This window comes from Mixophyes fleayi, chromosome 2 (genome assembly GCF_038048845.1).
Source record: "Mixophyes fleayi isolate aMixFle1 chromosome 2, aMixFle1.hap1, whole genome shotgun sequence".
Classification (NCBI taxonomy): Eukaryota; Metazoa; Chordata; class Amphibia; order Anura; family Limnodynastidae; genus Mixophyes; species Mixophyes fleayi.
This window is the reverse complement of record NC_134403.1, coordinates 367,121,529-367,147,609: the sequence shown is the minus strand read 5'-3', so window position 1 is coordinate 367,147,609 and position 26,081 is coordinate 367,121,529. Positions and strand designations below refer to the sequence as shown.

Sequence of the window (26,081 nt, the reverse complement as noted above, 5' to 3'; positions counted from 1 at the left end):
TCATAGCAAAGCCGCCGGAGCCCAGGAAAAGCTGGCGAAATCTGTCGGGTCTGCCAGGAAATTCGTTTGCAAGATGGGGAGGAAACAAAATAACAAGAAGATGGGAAAAAACAAACACCAGTAATACAGGCCTGCCTAAATTGTACCAGTTAAGAAAGGAACCCCAACATATTGATATGACTATAAACACCTTGCATGACAAAAAGGTCTGTACAACAGACCTATACAAAATGATAATTACAAAAAATAATAATAAAAAGTATATTTAGACTAAACCAAATTCCCCTTCCAATATCAGATTATTTTTGTTTAAACAACCAACCTTAGCTGTCCATGTGACTGCTGGAAATGATAAGTAGTCCTATCACTTTTGTGATTTTTTTTTTCCATCATTTCTAAATTATTTTTTTTTTGGATTTTTCTCCTTTTTTTTTTTCTACATTTTTGGTTAGAAAGTTTTCTGATCAGTGTTTATCCTGAAAAGAGAAATGTTTATTATAAAATTAGGCAAAATGTCCATCCGTTCTTGTCGTGTTTCCCTCCCCCCGCTTTCTCCCTCCCGTTTTATTTCGTTCGGAGCTCTCCCGTGCTGGAGGGGAGCAGATCACACGGGCTTTTCCCGCTCGCTTAATTGACCGCTACAAGAAAGCGGAGGTGATCTCGTGGCCCGGGCTCACTGTGCCTTGGAGCCTGAAGTGGTGGTGGAAGCTGGTCCGCTGGCAGAGGCCACTGTAAAAAGAGAGTTTTGGATGGAGTCGACGGAGGAGTGAAGGCTTGTGATGGGGGTCCCCCCCGCGGAGGCGGCAGAGACCAAGCTGATTGGGCTGCTGGTGAACAGAGACAGGTTTTGAGGATTGAGGAATAAGGGAGCAGTCACAATGTTAGGAGTCCCCCCAGCGTTGGCGAACACCAAGTTTCCGGTAGCATCTAGTGACGTTATTGGAAGAGATCCACTCGATGCCAGAGCTAGTGAAATCGGGGGGAAATATATAAAAAAAAAAAAAAAAAAAAAAAAAAAAGAGCTTAAATTACAGTAGATTAAGAAAAAGCATCCTAAAAAACGTGTTAAGAAATTAAAAAAAGAAAAAACCCTACAAAACAAAACATTTTCCTCTTAACAGTAATGCTAATTCGACTATCAACTTCATTGTAGATAAGATGCCTTTAGGCCTGCCAATAATCATGTATTTATATAGTGGAAGGAGCAGGGTCCTTAGCAGCACAGAGTATATCAGGAGATGAGTGATGTGTTAGTGAGGACAGGGCTGCATGTGACAGGGACAGTGACATGATGTGAGGAGGGGAATGGAGGCAGCAGGAAGCCACAGACAGAGTTATATAGTGGAAGGAGCAGGGTCCTTAGCAGCACAGAGTATATCAGGAGATGAGTGATGTGTTAGTGAGGACAGGGCTGCATGTGACAGGGGCAGTGACATGATGTGAGGAGGGGAATGGAGGCAGCAGGAAGCCACAGACAGAGTTATATAGTGGAAGGAGCAGGGTCCCCAGCAGGACAGGGTAGTGATGTAAGACTATCACACTGAAGATTGCTGTGTCAAATGCATCTCTAAATGAACCTTAACTAAAACTAATTGGATTATTTTAATTATTAGGGTGCATGTTATTTAGAAACCAAAATTTGTGAAGATTTATTGCTGCCTTTCCAAACTAAAGGAGTGAAAAGTAAGAGGACACAGTAAATATTCACTAATTAATTCCCATAAGCATTGCACAAACACAGGAGAGTTTAGTGTAGTCTCAGCATGTTTTTAGCTGTGGAATATGACTCCTACATCATTTGATGCCTCACAAGACTTGGAAACAATAGAGTCAAACTGTATCTAGACTAAAAACTAAAGTGCACAATATCGATATACCCTTACACAGCCCCAGAAGAACACAACATCTTCCTGTATGTTAACACGTAAAATTAATATCGTATTGCTGTCATTAATAAGTATATCATGTATGGCCTGAATCCTATTTGTGTCATGTGCCTTGATATATATCAGCAATGTAAGGAGGGTGACGGACTGACCTTGTATTGTTGCCAGCGTGCTGTTACTCATCAGAGCGGGGCTAAGCGCGCTGCCCAGGGTCCCGGGGTTGAGACTGAATAAGGCACCTCTGTGGACAGAAGCGAGACAAGACACACAACATTTACACACGGTACTAACACAATCATACACAGGCAGGTCGTCACGTGTTATTGCACATGTGATGTGTATGACAGCGAGCAGACCACCACCCTTATCCCGTCATCCTAAGGTCAGAGCGGACAAGACCCCGGGCGAAGGTCCAGGATCTCTATCTGGATACATGGGGTATAGTGGGAACCAGAACAGGCTTCTGAAGTAGCTGTGGTACCACGTCACAAGCAAATCAGAGAGTACCTTGTCTTACAAGACACATATAAATATGATCCAGTATTATATGTGGTCGTGGAACATTCACAAACATAAATGTAACATTCTCATACAGGTCATGATCGCCCACAGGGTGAAATTCTCAGACATGAAACTGTGAATTAAATAAAACTAAAGAGAAACCTAATATGTAGTAATGTCATTTTTGTTGGCGACATCAAAACAAATCTCTTGTATATTAATGTTAAAGGACCACTAACCTCCCTAAAACAAGTTGCCTTTTATATAAAAGATCTACTAATATCCCTCAAATATAAATGTAAGGAGATTATCGGAAGTAGTGATCGCGGAGGAAAGATGTTTTTCTACACACCGCAGACTGCCTGTCAGTCATCCCCATTGTAGGACGCTGCAAGTAGCCGATTGTAGTAGAACCAGTGAACAATGACGGCAGTGAAACAAGTCCTGTCAAGGTATGGAAACTTTATTAATGTCTGTGAGCGGTACAAGCATACGTAATACTCAAGAATGGCAGGATTTGTTTGCTTTTATTTTAAAAGAGGGTCTGTCAGATTTGCGAAAATTTTCCACTATATGTAAAATATAAATAATAAATAAATAATAATCCCCCCCCCCCCCCCCCCCCTCTCAATAACCCTGTAGCAGAGTAGAAAGCACAATATACTGACACATGGTGTATGGAAGCAACATATACAGCTCATTACTGCGTGGTGAATCTGCACTTGACGTGATGTAAGAGACAGTGGCATAAACCACTATGTGAAATACATATATTATATAAACATATTGGTCATTATTTTGACAGTAAAATTTTCCAGAGCTAAACTAAGATGCCGTTTCTATTCCCAGTGAATGATTTTTGCACCCTATAACAGGCCTGGCCAACTTGCGTCTCTCCAGGTGTTGTGAAACTACAAGCCCCAGCATGCTTTGCCAGCAGATAGCTAGTCGATAGCAAGGCATGCTGGGATTTGTAGCTTCGCAACACTTGGAGCGCCACAGGCTGGCCAGGCCTGAGCTACACAATACAACTATTAAGAAAATGCTTGACAAGCGTTTTATAAATAATAGACACCTTCATGCAGTTTCTAGCTTCAAACTGTTTATTATAATTTAAGTCTAAGTAAATAATTACACCTTTTGTTAGTGCAATAAGGTTGCAGCACAATTTTAGACATATTAGTTGAACTGTGTGGTCTTACTTAGTGTGACCCCTTACCCAGCGGCAAACTGCGAGGGGGCCATCAGCCCAGGGTTGAGTCCGGCTGCGGCAGCCATGGCAGCTAGGCTTGCATTGGAGGACAGCTGCGCCGCTCCTTGTAGCGCTGTGGCAGCCGCGCTGTGGATTCCGGACGCCGTCACCATGACTTGGCCAGCACTCAGCGGGGAGGTGATGGGAGTGGAGGTGGTGTGCGTTGTACCGGTTTCGCCTGCGCTGGATGCTTCTGAAACTCCTGCAGAGGCCGACGGGGAGGGGCTCAGAGACGGGGATGTCAGGACCGAGCACACTGGGGGAGCGGTAGATATCACAGTTGCAGTGTTGGCCGTGTGAGTTCCTGTTGTGACTTTAAGAAAAACATTACACAACTTTACATTGGCGGTAGTTATCCTTCAGATGAAATACTGATTTAATCAATGATGGTTGGACCAGAACACAGACCTCTGTGAATGATCCTGGGAGCCCCCACTCACAACCCGTGGCTCATTTCTGATCCAATAACACATTTCCAATTCATTCCTTAGACGATGTTTATCAATAATGCAGCGTAACTATTCGTAAAATAACAAAGGAAGTAGCTCTAGGCCAGGAGAGTGCGCCTCTTGCTAATCAGCCCAAGTAGCGACTAGCACAGTGCTGGCTAACCTGTGACACTCCAGGTGTTGTGAAACTACAAGTCCCAGCATACCCTTCCAGCAATAAGCTGCTATATATTGGCAAAGCATGCTGGGACTTGTAGTTTCACAAACACCTGGAGTGTCAGAAGTTAGCCAACACTGGACTAGTACGTCAACCACTCTGCTGGCACGAAGCTGGGGCCAGATGTGGAGAGACGCAGCACTGCGCAGCGGGTGATTAGCATATTGGGCGGAGCTCTTCTTATTTCCCACCCTGGGACAAATGTGTAGGTTTATTAGAAAAAGAAGGACCCAGCTTTAGATTAGCCTATTTAGGCCAAATCCACATATTTAAAAGAAAACAAATATTGATTCAGATTTATATTTGCTTTAGTAAATGCTAGAATATTGTAAGAAAGATTTAGTGAGTTTCTTCATGTAATATAAGTGTAAGTCATTAAAAAACCCCACAAAACAGAATAAAAGGGCAGATACCACTGTAAGAACTGTGCTCCTGATAAACCGAGACCATGAGCTATCGCTCCTATGATAAAGATGTCACACAAAGTACTGTAATATCCAAGAACAGACCTGGCCAAGTTATGGCTCTCCAGGTATTTAGAAACTACAAATCCCTCCATGCCCTGCCAGCTATCAGCTGGCTATCTACAGGCAAAGCATGCTGGGGCTTGTAGTTTCACAACATCTGGAGAGCCGCGCAGCTTGGCCAGGTCTGTTGTAGAAGGTTCATTATCCCAACAATACACACAAGAGACAGAAGGATTTGCAGCCTCCATTTTTCAGTATGTTTTTCTTTTATTTTAGATATTAAGTTGTGCAACCCACAATAATCAGTAAATTCGATTTAGTAAAACAAATATAATAAAACACATTTTGAGGCAGTTATGGTTTAGAAGAGTGCATTGTGCAGAGTGTAACAGATGAATGACGTGAGTGAGCGCTCACCTTGGATTGGGTAGCTGGTCACAGTGGCAGCACTGGTTAGAGGGAGCACTGGGTTTACGGATAACGTGGTGGCTGCGCTGCTCGTCACAAGGCTCGGTGTAGAGGCCACCTGGAAGCAGACACGGCAGGTTTGTAGTATATATACTGAAATGTAACATCACGGTGGTGAGATCAGAGGTCTGTATGTCCGTAGGGGCCCCACAGCACACTGCTCTACTTTGCTTTTGGTTACCGGGTTTGCATTTAATACAGGCATCATTAGAGGGGCAGATGCTGCTTTTTAAAACCATTTTTCCAGGTCCTTTTGATAGTAGCGGCTGTGTCATACTAAATTTACACAATGAGCACAGTCTCCCCCGTGTAGCATTCACACATATGAATATATATATTGGATACAACACTATTATAGAACACGGAGGAGGTGGCGAAGTTGCTTCTATCGGAAAACATTCTTTGCTTTATTGAATATATTGCAAAACCTCCACCTTCCAGGTATGTGAAGTAGGTGATTATAAGCGCACTCGTAGCTTCAGTTATTTCCTCTTAGAGCAGATACCTTCCCTTGTAGTTTGCACAATGTATGTGTGTCTTATGATATCCCCTGTGCACAGACTGTGAGGAATATTAGGGCCTGAGCACCGCTGCCTCCCATGATTCCCAGGACAGACAAATAACCGTCCTCGGCTCTCACATCCCAGCACAGACCCAGTTACATCACATCCACTGCCAGCCATGCTTCTAAACCAATATATTATACGATAGTCACACATGGACTGACAGGAGGGACTTAGGAGGAGGTAATGGGGCTATTTGACAATGACTCCGTAGGCCAGCTAAACTCTGCAAGAAGCCTCATTATATTCCTCTCTTGATATTTATAAAATCACAGGGAAAATAAAAATGCGGTGAGTGAGTCTTTAAGCGGTCCTCAGGCTACAATCAGAGCGAAACAGATGTAGGCTCATCCACTTACACGACGAAGGGGAGAAAACACAGATTTTAGGACACCGCTATAACCAGCAACACTTTACAGTACAAATCTTCTGTATATTAAGCCAGGAAGAAAATTATCACACGGATCTAATTTTACTACGTCAAACAATTCACAGTTTCTAACTGTACCAGATTCTTAGTGTGTTTGCAGACATTCATTAATATACAACCCACGCTCCCACACAGAAGGGACCTCTCTTTGTGTTGCAGGAAGAGGCAGCGTTTATGGCCACAGTTAGAGGACAGGAAACCTGCGCTACGGTATTTGCTGTATTACAGTGTGTGCAGCCAGGTGAGACATCACCTGCAGTTACTCATTGTCAGAGACCACCTGCCGTCTGCCGGCCAATTACCCCAACTAAACCTGCAGGTATTTACAGCACGTATATACCAGATAAATCATTCATAAGTATTTATTGCTCCCTTCTACTGATCCGGTTAGATCATATAAAGCTGGAACAAGATGAGAGGTAGAGAGGGCCGCATGTTACTACCACCTGGTAGAACGATGGGGACAGGGGACTTTATTACACAGTATACTTTAACACTTTCACTGCTGGCACAGTTTTTAAACCAGTGGAGAAAAATTAACCAACTGATTTCACTCTTTGCTCTCTTGGATAACGGACCAAAAATAAAATAAAATCTCAAGAGGAATTATCTACAATAATTAACAATAAATAAAAATGATTTTATGAAGTGAAGACGATATAGATCAGGCCTGGCCAACCTGCGACTCTCTCTCTGCTTCGCCAGCCGATAACTGCCAGGGCATGCTGGGACTTGTAGTTCCACAACACCTCGAGAGCCCACAGGCTGGCCATTCCTGATATAAAGGGTATACAAGGGTGGAAATTGTAAGAAAATCCTTGTGCTACAGTCTGGCTCATCAGCCGAGCGGTTACTAGGTCGTCTTCCAGAAGCCTTACCAGAGGAGTTTGGTTTGTGAACATTGCTTTAATGGGAGAACTGTTAGATATGCCGCTGCTGGGGGGGTTTATCCTTTTTTCCTTCTGGCGCCGGTTGCAGAACCAAACACGGATCACCTCCTTCTCCATATGCAACTGATCAGCAATCATGGTGATCTCCTCCGAGGTAGGCTTTTGGTTCTGTGTTGGGAAGTAGATGGTCAGAAAGAAGAGGAGATAACAGTTCAGGCTGGACCTCGTGAAATCAAAAGGGGTTTTCTTGTACAATACACAAGCCAATTAAACGCCACTTGCACAAAACCCAATTAAGACGCCCATCTTGTCGTGTGTTTCAGACTTTGCATTTATTGTACTATACCGAAAAATGGTTCTGTCCACTCATTGGCTTTGATGTGTGCTGGCATTGGGCATACTTTAAGGGAAGATCGCTAATTACAGGCACTAAGTGGTCAAGATACGTTTACAAATCAGTATTGTAACACTGACTGAGGGTAAATAATGATAGATTGTATGTAGAGGTAAGAGATTGGCACAAGGGATAGAGAGGGGTTTCCTAGGGGTTGTTTACAAATGGTAGATGCCGGTGACTATTCTCTGTGTATGTGACTATAGATAATTTCTCCAGTTGCACAATGTTATGTAGCAAGAATGCGATCTCATAGCTGAACTGAATAAAAAGGGGCCGTCATCATTTGGACAATTTCCCTCTCTATCGGCGTTGCACCCCACACCCGACAAACTTCCATGGCGCCCTCGACCCCTACGTGACCATTGCTATTATCTATATCCAATCACCACCGCCGGACTATACCATTTGACAAACAGCAGAGAAGAAGGTGGTGAGCACTGCTGAGGGTTGAATATTCAGATACACAAGGTATGGAATAAGGAAACAAGCACAGCTTATGATTGGACAGAAGGCAGGCCATCCAATCAGGTGATTCTTTCACGCCACACCTCCTGCACAGAGTCTAGGAAGACAGTCCTCCAGTGCTCTTCCCCCCCTAAATTGGCACTTTGTCCCAAAGTGTACATATGACTGTGTATGACACTGACCTCCAGGAAACTCTTCTCTAAGGCCACGCGTATGTTGGTCTCTATGCTGGTGCGTTTTTTCCTCCTGCGGTTCAGCCCCTCAATCCCGTGACCTGGGGAGTTCATGACATTTGGGCTGGAGAGGGCGGAGTCTGACGTGATGTTCTCTGGGTTGATGAAGGAGAGATCTACGTAACTCATTAGGCTAATTCACAGAGCGACAGACAATGTAAAGCTTTATTTATGTTACTGATTGATAACCTTTAAGCTGATTAAATAGAACTCCACCTATTTCTGTGTAATGCATCATTTCAGAAGTTACCACCAAGCAGTTTGGGTTTAATTAGTAACAAACGTACAACTAAACTTGAAAACGAACATTAATTTTATCTTTAAAGACACGAACGTCAAATCACAGGCAAACATTACTTTAAGAACCCTCTTAAAACCTGCACCAAAAACCCTAAAAGATTAGAAGACAAAAAGACTACAAAACTTAAATGAAGAAAAGAGTGTTCTTTAGTACAATTATGATTATACTGATGACAAACATCTTACTGGCCTCAAAACTACTTTTACATTAAGCCAATTATCTTTAACTATACTTAACAATTTTAAGATTTGAAACAGGTTTGTTGTTTTTTTGTTTTTAAAACAAACCTCGGTGCGTCCCAAAAATCATTGTTACACTATAATTTGGATTGATTTGCATTTTATGTTGCTTTAACTTTGGGGTAAATAAAAATACAAAACAAATCATTGTTTTGATGTATCTCTTGTAAGCCATCCAGTTACTACGGTGGACAGCCAGTCCATCAGCCCCTGTGTTATACAGACTGCGGCCTGAGACTCACCCGCATACTCACCTGCATCATTCAGCCACTTTTCCAAGAGGGGCTTTAATTTGCACATGTTTTTAAAGCTGAGGTTCAAGGCTTCGAAGCGGGATATAGTAGTTTGGCTAAAGTCATTTCCATAGAGTTTGCCCATAGCAAGCCCCACATCACCCTAGGAGTGAAAACAGCACATTCATATTTCAGGACTTTCTCTCTAGAGAATAGTTAAACATGTATATATATATATATATACATACACACAAACATACACACATTCTACATCATTTATGGAAATATATAAACTAGAGGATAAAGCTACCTTCACACTCTCAGAAAGTTCTCTGTGAACACAATTTTTGTCCTTTAAAACAAAGTCTGACATATCCATCTATGCTGCAATTAAGAGAAAGGTAACATATCTGGCCAGGCATGCTGAGACTTGTAGTCCCACAGCAGCCAGACTGCCACAGATGGCCTTTGTGCGATTCATACATTCAGAGAAACGCCTCAATTCTTTGACCAGTCACAATCTATTTCTACAAACATATGGGTAGCCATGTTGTTTTTATGTCACATCCCCATAAAAACGAGGTTGATCATGTTCTACTCTCAATTTGCTGAAAATGTCTTTTGATAAACCATCACGTAAAAAATAAAAAGGTTAACTTTGTAGCTAGAGAAACTGTGGAGGAAGTGAAATTCTACAACATGGCGCTCTCTCTCTCTGATTCATTTGATCTTTAAGCCGTATGTAAAACGTTTCAGCCACTTGGTGGTGCCAAGCAATCAACAAACGATCAAGATTTAACGTCTGCAAAGGAAATAAAAATGATCCCAAACATCCTGCATGAAGTTAAGCTGCTTGGAAGTAACTCATTTGTATGCAAACGGGTCCGATGTGATGAATCGCTGCAGACATTTAATACAACGCAGTTAAGTTGCTTGACACACTTAGGATGTGTAATTAGGATTTTAAAGGTTACACACTCTAGAGTTGCTTTTAGGTGTATTAACCTTTAAGGCTGAAATGCTACATTTGAGAGCTGTAAGCATGCAAGGCAACCAGCACCAAGCGTCAGTAAGAGCAGAGCGCCTGCTGAGAAAAATACTGGGGCTTTTAAAATATAGTGCGAGGCAGAAGCTGCCGTTTCATTATGTGACATCCTCCCAGACGGGGGGGCTGAAAGATCAGATTGACAAATGGACGCCCCGCCGGGAAGAGACAGGCTCCTCACCCTCCCTCCAGCACCTCGCGCTCACCTGAGTAAATCCGAGTTTGATGCGTCTTTGTTTAAATGTCTTCGCAAACTGTTCCAGCTCCTCCAGGTCGCTGGGCTCCTCCAGACTCGGAGTGTCGATTCGCTTTGGTGTCGTCTGGCTCTGTGGAAGATGTTGTACGGGGGTCGCAGCTATTGTGCGGGTGGGGGTTGCTGGCTGCAAGATGACAATACGAAATCACCTCTGTGTCTCTCAAGTAATTAACTGATAATAGACTATTGCTGAGAAAACAATTTAAAGAAGATTGACCTCTGTAGCCAATTACAATACACGATTCAATGCATCGTACGACGGTTCAATCCCTCTACGTATGGTAATTACCTTTCATTAATCTCGATATCTCGTACAGCTAGCTGCTCTCTTTACACACTATCAGAAAGCCTGTTGTACCTGCCTCTCCCCTCTCTCACTTGCAATGCCGCTGGTTTAGAGGGGGGCGTCTGTAGAGGGGAGGGGGGCTGCTAATAAATTAGAAAAAATATCCTGTCCGAGCCCAATGCTTTGCACGACATACAGGTAGTCTAGTATATCATTCAAAACAGGTCAAGTCACGGTGACAGCTGCACTTTAAGTTCAAAAGACTATGAAAATATGTGTGACAATGTATCAGACAGATGATGTCTCCACATGATACACAGGGGCATATTCAATTCCGATCCCGATCCGCGGGATCGCGCCTGAATAGCCGCGAACCTAATCCGCGGTACCACAATAACGCGGATTTTCATTCGCAGCCCACAGGGCTGCGTACGAAAATCTGCGTTATTGCGGTACCGTATTACCGGCAGTACTGCGCATTTTTCGGGGTAACGCGCGTTACCGCGGATCGGAATATGCCCCACATAATTCTAACTTACATGTAACGGTTTTATTGAGATTTAGAATACTACAGTGACTATATTGTTTAGAAAGGAACATTGTGATTGTGCAAAGCTCACGCGAAAGAGGATATTCTCTACAGATATCTGATGCTTGTGCTCGCTACATGGGGGGGGATGTACTTATACTACGAGCAGCAAACTTCCTGCATGAGGTTTCATCATGGTACCAATCTGGCTCTCGCCACATTATAGACTCAGTGGCCGTTGAGTTCTACAACAGTAAATGACGGTAATATCAGGGAGGATTCTGGGACATTGTGCTGACCTGTGAGGCGAGGGTGATGCTTGGTTGAGACTGTAGGAGGCTAGCTTGGCTTTGCTGAGGTAGCTGTGTTAAGAGATTCTGTGCCTGCAGGAGTCCTGGAGGAGAGAGAAAAGAGAGTGAGTAAAGGACGGTGCTGTTCCTCAATCGTAACGACAAAGGATAAGAATCACAATGGTACCGATACTGCTATTAGGAGGTAAACCGCTCAAATAAAGCATTGTTCACCTACACACAATTCTGTGGCGTTACTATAGACGTTTGCTGTAGTTTCTAAACTATATTATAAAGTAGTCAATCTAGTTGGTTGCTATGGGCAACACCATTTTTTTTTTTACACAGTAATTTGCTTTCATAAATGTCCTTGGCGGTACATACAAAAAGGCACAAAACGCAAGCGTTTCCAGGAGTAATAGAGAAAAGTTAACAGGAACGATAGCCGCTTGGACCTGACTACAAAGTATGTATAATACAGGGATCATGAAAATAGGGACATGTGTAATCAGTATTGACGCAGGGACAACTTAATCTTTACAGCCTACCCTGCTGCCCCTGCGGCGTCTGTGAGATGATGAATTGCGCTGGCGGGAGGTTGGTCGTCGGATGCACCAACACAAATTGCTGTAGGTTAAGATTCTGCTGCTGAAGTTGCTGCAGCTGCTGCAGGTCCTGGAACGAGAAAGGCACATACCCCCCGGCCTGTTTTTTAATTAAGCAGCCAATAACTTTGGACGATCTGGCAGGAGGCGCTTCAATTGCATGCTCACCTGTGCAATCTGTATTGGCTGAGAGAGGGGTATCTGTGTCATTGGAGTAGCAGCAGAGGCGGAAATGGTGGCGCCAGCGGCGCTATGCTGCTGGCTGGCGGAGTGCTGGACTGCGGCGGCTAGTAACTGGGCCTGCGCCTGCTGAAGAAGCAGCTGCTGCTGGGCTGGCGTCAGTGTCAGCTGCGGAGAGAGAGAGAGACGTTCGTCATTGCACCAATCCTGGAGTCTGGGATAAATATACAATGTAACTGGCTGTGACAATCCTTCTCTGTAGCTGAGGAACTACTAGTCCCAGCATAACTAGACACCCTCTGGGACTTGTAGTTCCCCAACAGTTACGACTGCTGCACATACTGGCTCAATCTGAAGTGTAATTAACAACGCTGTGTCCAAGGTTATCAGTACAGGTGAAGGACTGAAGGTTCCAACAGACAAACGTAACATTCTGGGTGAAATATACACAGAAAACCTTGTTTAGAACATGTCTATATATAGTTTTTAACACACAATAACTTGCCCCATAAGCCGTTCTGGCTTATGGTGTAACTTATTTACATTCTGGCTGTTCTAGAATTATGCAGATTTAAACAAGTGTGGTTATTTTTATCAGCTGATTAACACCATTATACGTGCCTTTCTGTCAGTAGTTTTGTGACATTCTGTGTCACAGGGACAATCGTTCTAAGAGACAATTTATCATCTATGAATAAAATTCATACAGGTTTTTACTAATGTTTTCCAATAAGGCCAGTTACACTGCTATATTTGTGGCAATTAGCAGACAGGATATCAATTTATTCAATCACGTGCATGCATTTATGTGTATCTACAGCACGTTTCATATGGTTCTTATATATGTATAATATTATTGTATAATAAATTAATGTTCATTTATGTTTAGGTCATCTGTGTTGGTGGTTAATGGACATAGGAGCGGAAGGTGAGATTTCATGACTGTTTTATAGATCATTATACTCTATTGAGAACCACCTCCTTTTGGGGGTCGCAGAAAAATGTCACTCTGACGCTTGGGGGGGGGGGGGGGGGGGTCCCAAACCAATAGAACACTGTCATTTAGGGTCTTGGGTAATTAGAAAGGCTGAGCGATCGCTACACCCCCTGTGTTAGTCTCAGAGCATCCTGAAGAGCGCAGCTCAGAGTAACAATACAGAGGAAGCGCTGGGTACATATAACACAAGCCACAAGTGAAAAAACACAACAAAGCAGGGTTCTAGCAATGATACAACAGTAATTCAAATCTAATACCAGACAATTATAGGATGCAATAGAATTTATATCCACATTGTGAAAAATCTCAAACCTTTAAAAACAAAGCGTATAAAGTGGTTTATTGATACAAAGGACACCTAGGGGAGAGGGAGCTAGAAAAATGCCTCTCCCCCCTCCGAATCTGGGCTCTAAGCATAACAAGCGCTCCACGGTCACATCCTTATAAAGGTATGTTCAGACAATACAGAACAAACATATCTATACGTTACATACAGACAGACAACTGCTGGACATGAATATAAACAAACAATGCGGCAACCACATAAAAATAGTTGTAAAAAGTTCCACTGAAAGTGGCCGCCTGTAGGAGGGAGACCGGGCATCTAAGGATTTAGGGGATCGTAATACCCCCCCCCCCCCCCACCCCCCCTTTAAGTCTACAACTTCACAGATCTGTATCATTGCCACATTTGGAAAAATGACTTGTCAGCAGAAATATGCGCTTCAATTTATAGATAAACTTTTATTAAGACAACTTGTGATGTTTTTATTAAAGTCCTCATCAGCGGTTAATATATAATAGTGTGTGATGTGAATGACAACTAGAGGTCTCACAAAATATTCTGCCGCCTCAAATCAATAACTGAAAAGGCGCCCCTCGTATCCATTACACAAACTGGGTACAAATCACAAGGAATTTTGCACTGAAGTCACATTCTGCAGTTACCCCAAACCCTCCACTTCTACCTTGATAAGTACTCATCAGGACTAATCGCAGATATGGGTATAATTTAATGAACAATTCAAATACAACTTGTATGGAACGTGTCCAGCCCCGGATGAGGTTCAGTATTAGCAATAAATGAAGATCTGGCGTGTCAGGAAGTGATACCATTCAGGCTACCGGCATCCTAATCTGCTGACAGAACCAGACATTGTCCTACTGGTGATGAGGTGGCACAAGCCACTGACCGCTTGCCAGTTTCAAAGTTAATTGTTTTCTGGATCTGAAGGCAAACCCTGATTAATTCAAAGTAGCGCTCTGCATGCTTGGGCATTGTAGTCATGCGTGGAGGCGATGGCTCTGCTGACATACTGCTGCCCAGTAAAACCTTTACACTGACGATACAGAGCGGAATGTTCCATCACATGTGCAGTCACAATTACAGGACTTTTATTCCAACCGAAAGTGAACAGAACTGTAAAACAAACTTTCAACAGCTGTGAAATGGAAGTCGGATTACACACTAATCTACCTAGTATTATTAGTTTACATTGTATTTATAGAGTCCCCGTGGACTCCCTAGCACTGTACAGTAAAGCATGTAGGTACATAAGAAACATACAGAGATAATAAGTGACAATTACTTTTATTGTAGGGTCTTGCAATCTACAACGTCTCGATTAAATATTATATAGCGTATGTGTGTGTGCTCCTACAGACTTCTCCCGTGCTGCTCCCAACTTATGGAATTCCCTACCATGTCCAATTCTCTCTGTCAGACCACCTCCTTAATATAGCTTACCCATCACCCACCTATACAACCTAAACTAAAACACCCTCCCCACCTACCCTACACCCACCTATACTACCCCACCAGTGCACACTCACAACAGTCAGAGTCTCCACTATGAACCACACTCGCTTATCTTGTTTTAGCTGTGCACACTACAGAATTTTCCACCAACTTTTTATGCAGATTGATTTTACATCTGATCGACGGTCCTATCGCCCGGTCCATGGACTGCATACACACTAGCCTTGTTTTAGATGACAAGGGAAGAGCGGCCGTCCCGTTAGCGACTTTTTACAGCCATGTTGTTGTGAGCAATAATTTTAAATTTCGTACACACATAAGCATAATTTGCGGGGCATGTAACGATATACCAAAGACATTAGCATAAAAGTGCAGAGCTTTCACTATAGTTAACACCCAAAGCCGCATAAAAAGAGAAGGCAACACTGTCTCTTCATTCTTTCCTATAAAATAGTAGTTTATTACCAAATATGAATATGAATAGGTTCCCAACATAGATGCAAAGGGTAGTAACACATATGCTTTACACAAGTATAAAGGCCTGCAACCAGACAGGTGCAATACACATCTATACAAAACAAAAGTCAGTGATGTGCGGATACCGCACCACGTTGGACTGGGACAGGCATCACAAATTTACATACACACGCCCCCCCCAGGTCGAGGAAGTATCGGAGGATTGTCGTAGATCGGTCGGGAACTTATATACACTACACAATAGGAAGGAGATTGGAACGAAAATATTGAACGGTACAACCAAATGAGGCGACAATAGTCCATTTGGGCAGACTTTCGACCATCGTGTCACTGCACACACTGACCCTACTTTCGAACGAGCGTTCGTATGTCGGCTGGTTGAGCCGATTATTGGACAAAAACTCTGCAGTGTGTACATAGCTTAAGCTCTCTCAAGAGCAGGGCCCTCCGTACCCTTTGTTTTCATGTCTGCATTTATTTTGTCTACCTTGTATGTCCCCGTTTTCCTCACTACACGGCACTGAGGAGCACTGTGTTGAAACAAACGATAATAAAAATATTATCTGTAAAGTGCTTTGTAATAAGTAGGCGCTATATATAAATAACGGTTAATAAGAAATAAATTGTATAAACTATTATTTGTGCAACCAGCCTTGGAGAGCTTTCAAATTCTGAAGGGATCCTATACATGGCCTGTGACTTGTCAGTGGATAACTCGGAAGTGGAACCAGCTGTCCAAGAGAAAGAAGGAACTACTTCCGAGAGGTCCATTCTACAGTCATGGCCAAAAGTTTTGAGAAGGACACAAGTATTGGTTGTCACAAAGTTTGCTGCTTCAGTGCTTTTAGACCTTTTTGTCAGAGGTTTCTATGGTATAATTGAAGTAAAATTACAAGCATTTCATACGTGTCAAAGGCTTTTTTTGACAATTATATTAAGTTTATGCAAGGAGTCAATATTTGCAGTGTTGACCCTTCTTTTTTAACACCTCTGCAATTTGCCCTGTCATGTTGTCAATCAACTTCTGGGCCACATACTGACTAATGGCCGCCCATTCTTGCCTAATCAATGCTCGGAGCTTGTCAGATTTTGTGGGTTTTTGTTTGTCCACCCGCCTCTTGAGGATTGACCACAAGTTCTCAATGGGATTGAGGTCTGGGGAGTTTCCTGGCCATGGACCCAAAAGTTTGATGTTTTGATCCCCGATCCACTTAGTTATCACTTTTGCCTTAGGGCAAGGTGCTCCATCATGCTGGAAAAGACATTGTTCATCACCAAACTGTTCTTGGATTGTTGGGAGAAGTTGCTCTTAGAGGATGTTTTGGTACCAGTCCATATTCATGGCTGTGTTCTTAGGCAAAATTGTGAGTGAGCCCACTCCCATGGCTGAGAAGCAACCTCACACATGAATGGTCTCAGGATGCTTTACAGTTGGCATGACACAGGACTGATGGTAGCGCTCACCTTTGCTTCTCCGGACAAGCGTTTTTCCAGATGCCCCAACCAATCTGAAAGGGGATTCAGAGAAAATTATATTACCCTAGTCCTCAGCAGTCCAATCCCTGTACCTTTTGCAGAATATCAGTCTGTCCCTGATATTTTTCCTGGAGAGAAGTGGCTTTATTGCTGGCCTTCAATGACACCAGGCCATCCTCCAAAAGTCTTTGCCTCACTGTGCGTGCAGATGCACACACACCTGCCCCAATTCCTCACCTGAAATCAACTTTAGGAGACGGTCCTGGCGCTTGCTGGACGTTCTTGGGTGCCCTGAAGTCTTCTTCACAACTATTGAACCTCTCTCCTTGTAGTTCTTGATGATCCGATAAATGGTCGATTTGGGTGCAATCTTATTATCAGCAATATCCATGTCTGTGAAGCCCTTTTTGTGCAAAGCAATGATGACTGCTTGTGTTCCTTGCAGGTAACCATAGTTGACAGAGGAAGAACAATGATTTCAAGCACCACCCTCCTTTTAAAGCTTCCAGTCTGTTATTCTAACTCAATCAGCATGACAGAGTGATCTCCAGCCTTGTCCTCGTCAACACTCTCACCTGTGTTGACAAAAGAAACACTGACCTGATGTCAGCTGGTCTTCCCGTGGCAGGGCTGAAATGCAGTGGAAATGTTGTTTTTGGGATAAAGTTGATTGTCGTGGCAAAGAGGGACTTTGAAATTAATTGCAATTCATCTGATCGCTTTTCATGACATTCTGGACTATATGCAAATTGCCATCATAAAAACTGAGGCAGCAGACTTTATGAAAAATAATATTTGTGTCATTCTCAAAACTTTTGCCCATGACTGTAGAACACCATCGGAATTTGGATGATTCATGGTACATTCACTCAGTCAACCACCGACGTCCCCACCTGACCCATCCTCTTATGCGATTAATTAGGTGGATAGACCCATTAGGCAGACAAAGCAAATCTTAGCATAGAGCAGTATATTAGTACAATGGTAACCCTCATAAGATTATGCAAAGATATGTACTAATCCAGTACTTCACAATAGGCAATATAGCCTCAAGAAGTTTAATGGATCAAAATAGCAAAATAACATTCAGGAGCTGGTTCATCAAAGGGTTACAGCAGCTTGTACTGTCTATGGTCAGATATTATTATTATTCTAATTCTCATGTCTACAAATTATAACATACTTCATCAAGTGTAAAATAGGCCCAAGTGTCCCATTTCCCTCTATAATTAAACTCTTATGTGTGTTTTTAGTAATAGAATATTTAGGTTTCTAAACAGAATTATGGAGCTGTATAGAAGCAGTATAAGAATTATAACCTCTATAAATGCAGACAGATTTTCCACCCAGGTTTTCTTATGAAAATAAGAAAAACACCAGGTTGTAGAAGAACTCAGATCTTGGAATCGTTTAAATAAATTTTTCAATATGTTCTTCAGAGCAGAAAGCGACATTGAAGAGTGTGGGAAATATGTATAATTTTTCATAACACAGAGAAATGTCAGCGTGAAGGAAATAGGATGTTCATGCTCTAGATTGTTACTCTCCACCAGTGTTGGGGCTTTATATTGTATGAGACTGGAGGAAATTACAGAGCTGGACTTCAGGCTTTTTAAAAGGGACTTAAAGCATTAAATTCCTTTTGCTTTGGCTTCCTAAACCAGTCTTAAAGTGCACCTGTCTTCAACATTCAATAAGGTCAGAGTGGTCCAACACAATATTCACCCAATCTAATCACTAGGTAGCAGTGACTGCAGTTATCAGTTTAAATAGGTCTCCCCTCTCTCCCCCCAAAAAACATATTCCCCATGAACTAGAAGAACCATACAGATCCTAAGACCAGGACTCCTGCTGTTTGGGAGACTAGATCCACCTGCTGTATCCCCCCGCCTCCCTGCATAAAGGCCTGGTGCTGAAAATTGGGGAGGGTGTTAACCTAGTGTTCTTACCCTTTCTCCTCACCCCCTTTGCCCCAGGACCTCATCCCATTTCTCGGTGCATGCTCAGTGGTACGATTGACTACTATCAGATCTTGTGACTAGAGCATGCAGGAGGAGGTGCAATTAGGAAATAGGACATTCCCTCACCCCCAAAAATATATATGTGCTTAAAAAAACGACTGCCTAACTTTTGGTATCAATTTGCATTGAGTTCACATCTTCCCTGGCTCCTTAAAAAAATCCTGTCGGTTTCTACATTTGACGGACTGGCTCCTAAATTCTACATGAATATGCCCACCTATGATACGAAGAAGACAAATGTAACAACATGCAACAAGGAGAAACAGATTTTGTCAGACTATGAAGAAATCCCATTTGTTACTGTAACGGAGGTAAACGCTATAAACCCGCCAGCGCAGTGACAGGTACACTCTATTCAGCAAAGGTTTCCCAGGGTTCCGCACGTTCTCAGAATACAGCAGGATGAACACACAGTGGCCCTCTTCCCCAATGACAGCCCTCACTGCTCACAGCGGTATCAGCCACTATTGTATAATAACATTAGGGTCTCTGCCTCCATCAATGTGCAGGATTAGCAGTAATCTTATTTTGGATGAACAAACACAACAAGATTCATAATAAGGTAAGTGCAGAGTCTCCCCATGAACTGACAACATGTGGAATAATCATAAATGAGCTGGCAAATATGAGGGGGGGGGGGGCAAAGATGGGAATTTTACAGAAAAGAAACAACACAGAGAAGGATTTTGTGTTATTATTAATATAGGATTACCCTTTACTTATACAGCGCCAACATATTTCACTGAGTCTCAGGTACATCAGTCATTGTCAGTGGAACGGACAATCACATTTATTCAGAGGCCAATTAACCTACCAGTATGTCTTTGGAGAAATCCAAAGCACCCAAAAGAAACTTTTATGACTACAAGAAAAAAAAAATGCAAGCTCCACGTTGTGTCGGAGTCCAGGACCTGAGAGGCACCTACCCCAGATTATGTGGTCATTTAATGAGCCTCACTGGGCTAGTGTCCAGCGAGCACACAATTAATTCACCAACAAGGCTGCCCTTATTATCCTGCCAGAGGAAGTCTGTCCGCATACCTTCCCTTATATTGTAAAGGTATAAGATGCCATGTACCAAGGAATCCTCAACTTTAATTCTAAATAGAACTGTCAACATCAAGTCCCTCTTCCATAAAATAACTCTTTGCCTAGACACAAACTCCCAGGAAGCAGAATCATGGTGCCACATTCATATAAAGTCCCCAGGCAAATAATATATTAACAACTCAGAACAATGACAAAAAAATGTCACATTTAGTAATTTTGCAGCACCAGATTGCATCCAACGCATTTCACACATTTGCCACTCGCTTGTTAACAGATGATTAAAAAGTCTGGAAGTATTCATTATTTCAAACACCAATCTGTGAATCTGCTGGAACTTCTTCCAGTGAAATAGAAAGGCAGTCTGATAAACACCTAATGTTTTTCTTATCAGCGGGAGATAACGAATCATTTTAAAGGCACCAAAAATCTAAATATATACGGGAACACATTAATATATGCAGATAATGCGAATACAATTTGTGTTATGATTTTTTTTTCCCTTAAAGACAAACTGACCCTGATATTTTGGAATACTACAACAGAGAGTGAACTGCATTACCGCTTGGTACAATAGTAAAAGTTTTTCTGACATCCTCATACTTCCAGTATATAAAGCCCAGTGGCCCCCGCCTCTATCAGTCATCATGGTGGCTCCCCGTCAGCTAATACCTGGTTAGGTGAAATCATACTCGCATGTACATATTACCCACTGACAGAGTGATCACATGTCCCTTACATCAAGCCCTCGCCAATTGACGGTAAATTGGGTTTTTGCTTACCCCCGCGATCTGTCCACCGGCCACCATGAGCTGAGTCTGGGGTATGGCTGCCTGCAATGAGGGCTGCTGGGAAGGCTGGATTGGCTGTGAAGGCTCCCCAGGTTCTTCTTTGAATTTAGTCTACAACATAGAATCCTTAATGTTACCAAAAGGAATATGGTAAACGGAATTCCACTGAACACAATGTAACAAAACGTCTCACTGAATGGAAGGTTCTACATTTAGAACACTCTTTTTTTTTTTTTTTAACAAAAGAAAGATATTAACACTTTGCCTCCAGTTCTGATAAACTCAGTTGCTGTATGAGGTTACGTGGAACAATTACACCCTTTTAAAGTGTAGCCGTCACCTACACACGGTAGGGAGAGACATTTTTTGTGCAGAAAATCAGTGACGTCACTAAATCTCATGAGTATTACACCACAAAGTAGCTGCCTGCTCTGCGTCTTACTTACAGGGACAATTGAAATCTTGCAGGTGTTCAGGACATGAAGAAAGGGACACAAATAAAGTTTTGCGGCTATAAAATTTACAACTTGGGGTGAAAAAGAGAAGCTGAAGATTCAACATAAGAGATTAAAAGTCATTATGTTCAGTTCTGTAGAGTGCAGTGAGGGAGTAAGGACTGATTATACCCCAGTAAAGAACCATATGCTATTCTAATGTATGACACAGTCAGTGTTGAACTCATTATCCACTGGAACAAATGATAATTACACAATATTTCCACGTTGAGATTAGCATTGATAAGATAATTGACTGTGACATGTTAATACGCAGGCTACATTATATTTATATTTGATGGGTGTATAAGTAGACGTCTGCTGAAAGACTCGACCACTTCATCCTAATAGAGTTCTCAGATATAATGAGATTACAGGGAACACATTAACTTTCCACAATTCAACATTGATGCTGGTAAATTTGGGTCTTGTCACCGCCTACTATACATAGTAATATGAGACGGGACAATGAGCATTGTTGAAGATGATTTACATTTAAACATTAAGCCGTGGGGACTCTAAACCCTAAAAATCTGACTTGTAACCAACAATAAAAACACTTCAGCTAATACTCTATGTAAATTGTCCATAAGGAGAAGTAGTATAAAAATCTTCCTACATAATACCCACATCCTGCATAAAAGAATCCTTACAAAACTGGCTGTCTACAGGTGTCAAGACTCAACAATGAACAGATTTAAATTGCTGACACATAATTAGCATTACCCAGGACTCTATGGAATAAGAGCAGCTTATTTGCATATTGCCCCTAAGGTTTGTAAATAAATCTCCCGTACACTTTTCAACAAAACTTTATTGTACACATTCTGATTCAGAGAACACAAGCGTAACGCTCAAATCTAACAAATAACGCAGGGTAAGATAACCTTAAAAATGCAATAACCAGGCTACTGTCAACATTATCCAAGCTTGTGTTTATTAATTGTGACACGCCTATGCAAAGTCAGTGTTTGCTGTACTTATTCTACTTCAGTGGGTGAGATACAGATATGGTTATGGATAACGTGGACCTTTTACATGCAATGCCGGATAATAGCTTTTCCTGTAAGCAGTTTTGATGTACGTTTAACCGCTGTACAGAAAACTGTTGCTCTTGATCGAGAGATCTAGGTTTAGACCGTAATCACTTATTTTAAAGCCTCAATAAAGACGAATACTAATCAGGTAAAAGTCAAACCCCCACACAGCTTCCAGCCCCTGATGCTGACTGCCCGGTGTCAAATCTCCCCGATTTATTACATTGAGCAACTGGGGGGGGAGGGGGGTAGGGGAAACACAAGTGGAAGGTAACCGACACAAAGAGCTTACACTCTAACAGGTGACTGCAAACCAATTTAAACAAATGTCAAGTTTAGAAGCGGTGCTGAAACTGGCCACCCTCCGACCACGTACCAGGGATCATCAGCGGGAGGTGTTTACTGTGTGTGGCATATGAAAAGCTAAATTGTACAGTATGTACCTCCTTCTGAAGACAAAGTGATCTGTAAAAATGTATTGAGCATAAAATCTAACACTCATGGGGCCGCCCACGGTGGTAGCACAGGACTCCTACATTCCTGGTGGAGCCATGACCACGGCGCCCCTGACCATTATTGCTCTCTGTCACTCTCCGTATCCAATACTTCTCCTTTGTTCTGTGCCAGTGAATGAGCTTTTATGCAGAGCCTGAAAATTACAGGTGAATCTCTGGTGATCTGTGCCCCTTAACTCACTTAATGAAGACATTTCCGCAGACACAAAGAATACGCATCAAAACATAAAATTGATTTGTTGGCCAAGAGAAAAAGCATTAACACTCATGAATACATTCCTCTAGGGAGCTTTCCGCCTGCAAACGCCCATTTACTTGTCATAATGTGAGAGATGTTGTGCGTACGATGATTCTGCATATAATCTGTGTTGGAATGAGAACAGGGAGTAGGGGGGTCTGACAAGCAGGAAGTCCCCGCAAGACACAACTGTCCTGAAAACAGAACCTATGTGAACTGGGACATGTTGTAAAAAATAGTATAGATTTGTCCACGGAACATTCGCATAGATGCAGAACCTGGGTTAACCGTTTGGAACTTCATGTATCCTGCGGAGGAAATCATTTTGCAAACTCTTTCTAACCAAAAGTGCAGACTGCAGTGTCCGTAAAACCTGTTTTATTTTAAAACAACTATTAGCAGCACTGAAATTTAAGATAGAAGCACATTTTATGGCGAGTTTCTGGTTCTTCTTAGGGTTACGTCAAGGTATAGGAGGGTTTGTTAATGTCTTAAGATCCGATCAACTTTTACTTTAGGTGAAAGGACCTTTAAACTTAATCAAGCCCTACAAGTATATTATATTATATATAATATGTCTGAGGGGATGTCGGACATTAGAATGTCAAACAAGGGCCGCAGGCGGGCAAAGCACAGTCCTCAGATCATTTTGGATCTTTCCGAAATCATTGCAAATAGTGTACACACTTGTGCTGCTCTCTTGCTGAAATCTATGTACATGCAAATGATTGACAACGTCTAAAAGTATCAAAATTAACCCTTCTCTATCGCCAAGCCCCCGTTAATTAAAAGTAGCCCAAAACTTTCAAAGCTGTGATCTTGTCGTCAACAGGAGACAGAAACGGCGCTTTTTATGGTAATTAAAAACTGGTTAGGCTGAGGATTTGAATCCTGCATTCATTTGCATATTTTTCCACCACCTGTTTCGGGGACTGCGGAGCAGGCTAATTAACATAAAGCTCTGATTAATTCTGCCAGTCATTCGGAGATAATTACAGTACAGGACTGTAAACATTCTACTCCAGAGACGCTGCTTGTTTGCCAACATCCCTCTTGGGGAGAGAGAAAAGTTTTACCATGGCAACCAAAGACAATTTTCAAGCATCTTTCACTCCAAATGGAAGGTCACTGTAGCTGCACAATAACTACTCTGCCCCCACCCAGTGCTCTCTACCTTCCTCTCAGCAGCGTTTGGGTGGGGGCCACCCATAACCCCATTGTGCTTCGTGAAAGGCTGGTTTCAGGTTTGCTTGCAAAAACAGGTACGAATATTGTCTGCTACCCCCATCCTCTTACAGTAAATATATAACACAGGGGTACGCTATATCTGTCTCAGCACCTTATACACAGATTATGCTACTGATCTATCCAGTGACCTGCTGCATTAACTCCTATTCACATTCAGTGATAACACATTTAGAGATGAACAGTGGATAAGCTGGGACTTGGCTGATTCATGAAGACACATAATATAAAGGTGTGTATAGCTGTGGCAGAAGGTGATACAAATGAAGGGAAGGATGTGCTAAATTGGATAGAAATCATGCGGTCTGTAGTCATGTTCTAGGTGTGTTGGCCCCTAACTAATCATAGCTGCCGGGGATTGCAGTGGAAACATAACAAACTGCTCATTACCGCTGCTATTCTGGAGACTTCTGCAGAATGTGTCTCTACACAATTCCAATAGGACTTTATTAGGCTCTGTTAAGCAGGGATCAGTATTGGTCAGCACCTGTACGCGTACTGCGTTATTGAATATGCTGAGGGGGCGACAGGGAGGGCAGATACTGGTGGTCTCTGCTCTGTGCTACCACTCGGTTATTTACATGGTTCATATGAGCAGTAATAAAGCAGATTTCACAAGGTGTCAGCTGAGGGAACCAATCCCAACCACTGTGATTATTCAGGGGAGTACTGAGCTGTAGACTCATTCTTCCTGTATATTCATATAAAAGAGTAGAACAAAGACACATATACGAATGCCATTTCCCCATAAACAGATTGGCTCAGTCGGTTGCTGAATGTATAGAGGGGTAAATCTTTAGTACTCATTTCACAATGAGTGAGTTTACAGAGATATCACCTGTAAAGTTGTACTAGACAAGTTGGGGATGGGTTTGAGCTACCTTGGGGGTAGATACGGTCGTTCTTGCCCCCTTTCCCTCAGTTGTGCACAAGATTGAGGGTGTGTGTAAAAGCACAGATGCCCTGTAGGCTGAGTGCACCATGATGACCAACAGGAAGCTATTGGTCCCCACACTCACTCCCCCCCACACAACATGGCTCAATCGTGGATGGGTCCGGAGTCCAATCCTCCTCCAACATCAACGCCTCTGCTGGGTTTCCTAGGGTGATGGGGAACTTTTTACCCAATCCCATCTTGGCGCTCCTGGGTTTTGCAGTATATTATGCAAGGAAGTAACTGCTAGTTGGAAGAACAGACAACAGAAAATCATATCCTACACCGATGAGTCCTAACAAGGACAATATAGGCTGTCCAAGGTCAGAAAGTTTGTTTTAGTGCTAACCTAGTTCATGCGTTGAAAATCCATTGGGCAATACATTTGCTGAAATGACTGCCATATAAATGGAATTTCTGAAAAGCCTGTTTGGCCGAATATTAGCGGCTTATGTGCACTTTGCACCTCTGGGGTAGCTTAAAAATCTATAGGCTGAACTGCAGAATCAAGGTCTTTAAAGACAAAATACTTTCTTGGGTAAATAAATAAAAACAAATCATTTTATCCACACGAAGGTCTCCTAAGTTAACCTCATACCTCATTTCAAGTCTTTAATAGCAACAAACAGATTTGCCATGTTAACATTTTCCACAGCACAGACTGCCGCTGGAACAATTTATTGGATGCATTGGCCAGACGCATGCACCGGTCAATGAGACCGGCTAACGATTCAACTTTCGCTGCTAAAATATGCCAAACAAAGGGTCATGCCTGATAAACATACAAACACGCTTAGGCTTATATCATAACATGTTGGAATCAGCACAAATGTACTGTAACCCACGGCAACCAGACAAGATAGTAGGC

General features: G+C 42.4%; 1 protein-coding gene across 10 annotated transcripts in view; it reads right to left on the bottom strand.

The window, feature by feature from the left end:
* Nucleotides 1–7: 7 nt before the first annotated feature.
* The window catches only part of POU2F1 (POU class 2 homeobox 1), a 100,265-nt gene continuing 74,191 nt past the window's right edge, over nt 8–26,081 (bottom strand). For 4 of the 10 annotated variants that reach the window (XM_075197358.1, XM_075197356.1, XM_075197364.1 and 1 more), the window contains 12 exons: nt 20,742–20,861; nt 12,171–12,350; nt 11,946–12,102; nt 11,407–11,501; nt 10,243–10,416; nt 9,013–9,154; nt 8,168–8,334; nt 7,112–7,291; nt 5,190–5,298; nt 3,607–3,952; nt 2,039–2,127; nt 8–966 (listed from right to left, as the gene is read on the bottom strand). In XM_075197358.1, coding sequence (XP_075053459.1) covers nt 674–966; nt 2,039–2,127; nt 3,607–3,952; nt 5,190–5,298; nt 7,112–7,291; nt 8,168–8,334; nt 9,013–9,154; nt 10,243–10,416; nt 11,407–11,501; nt 11,946–12,102; nt 12,171–12,350; nt 20,742–20,861 — 2,052 coding nt within the window. In that variant the 3' untranslated portion in view covers nt 8–673. Of the gene's footprint in view, nt 967–2,038; nt 2,128–3,606; nt 3,953–5,189; nt 5,299–7,111; nt 7,292–8,167; nt 8,335–9,000; nt 9,155–10,242; nt 10,417–11,406; nt 11,502–11,945; nt 12,103–12,170; nt 12,351–20,741; nt 20,862–26,081 lie in introns of all 10 variants that reach the window. The other 6 variants (XM_075197365.1, XM_075197366.1, XM_075197357.1 and 3 more) reach the window with 5 other exon arrangements.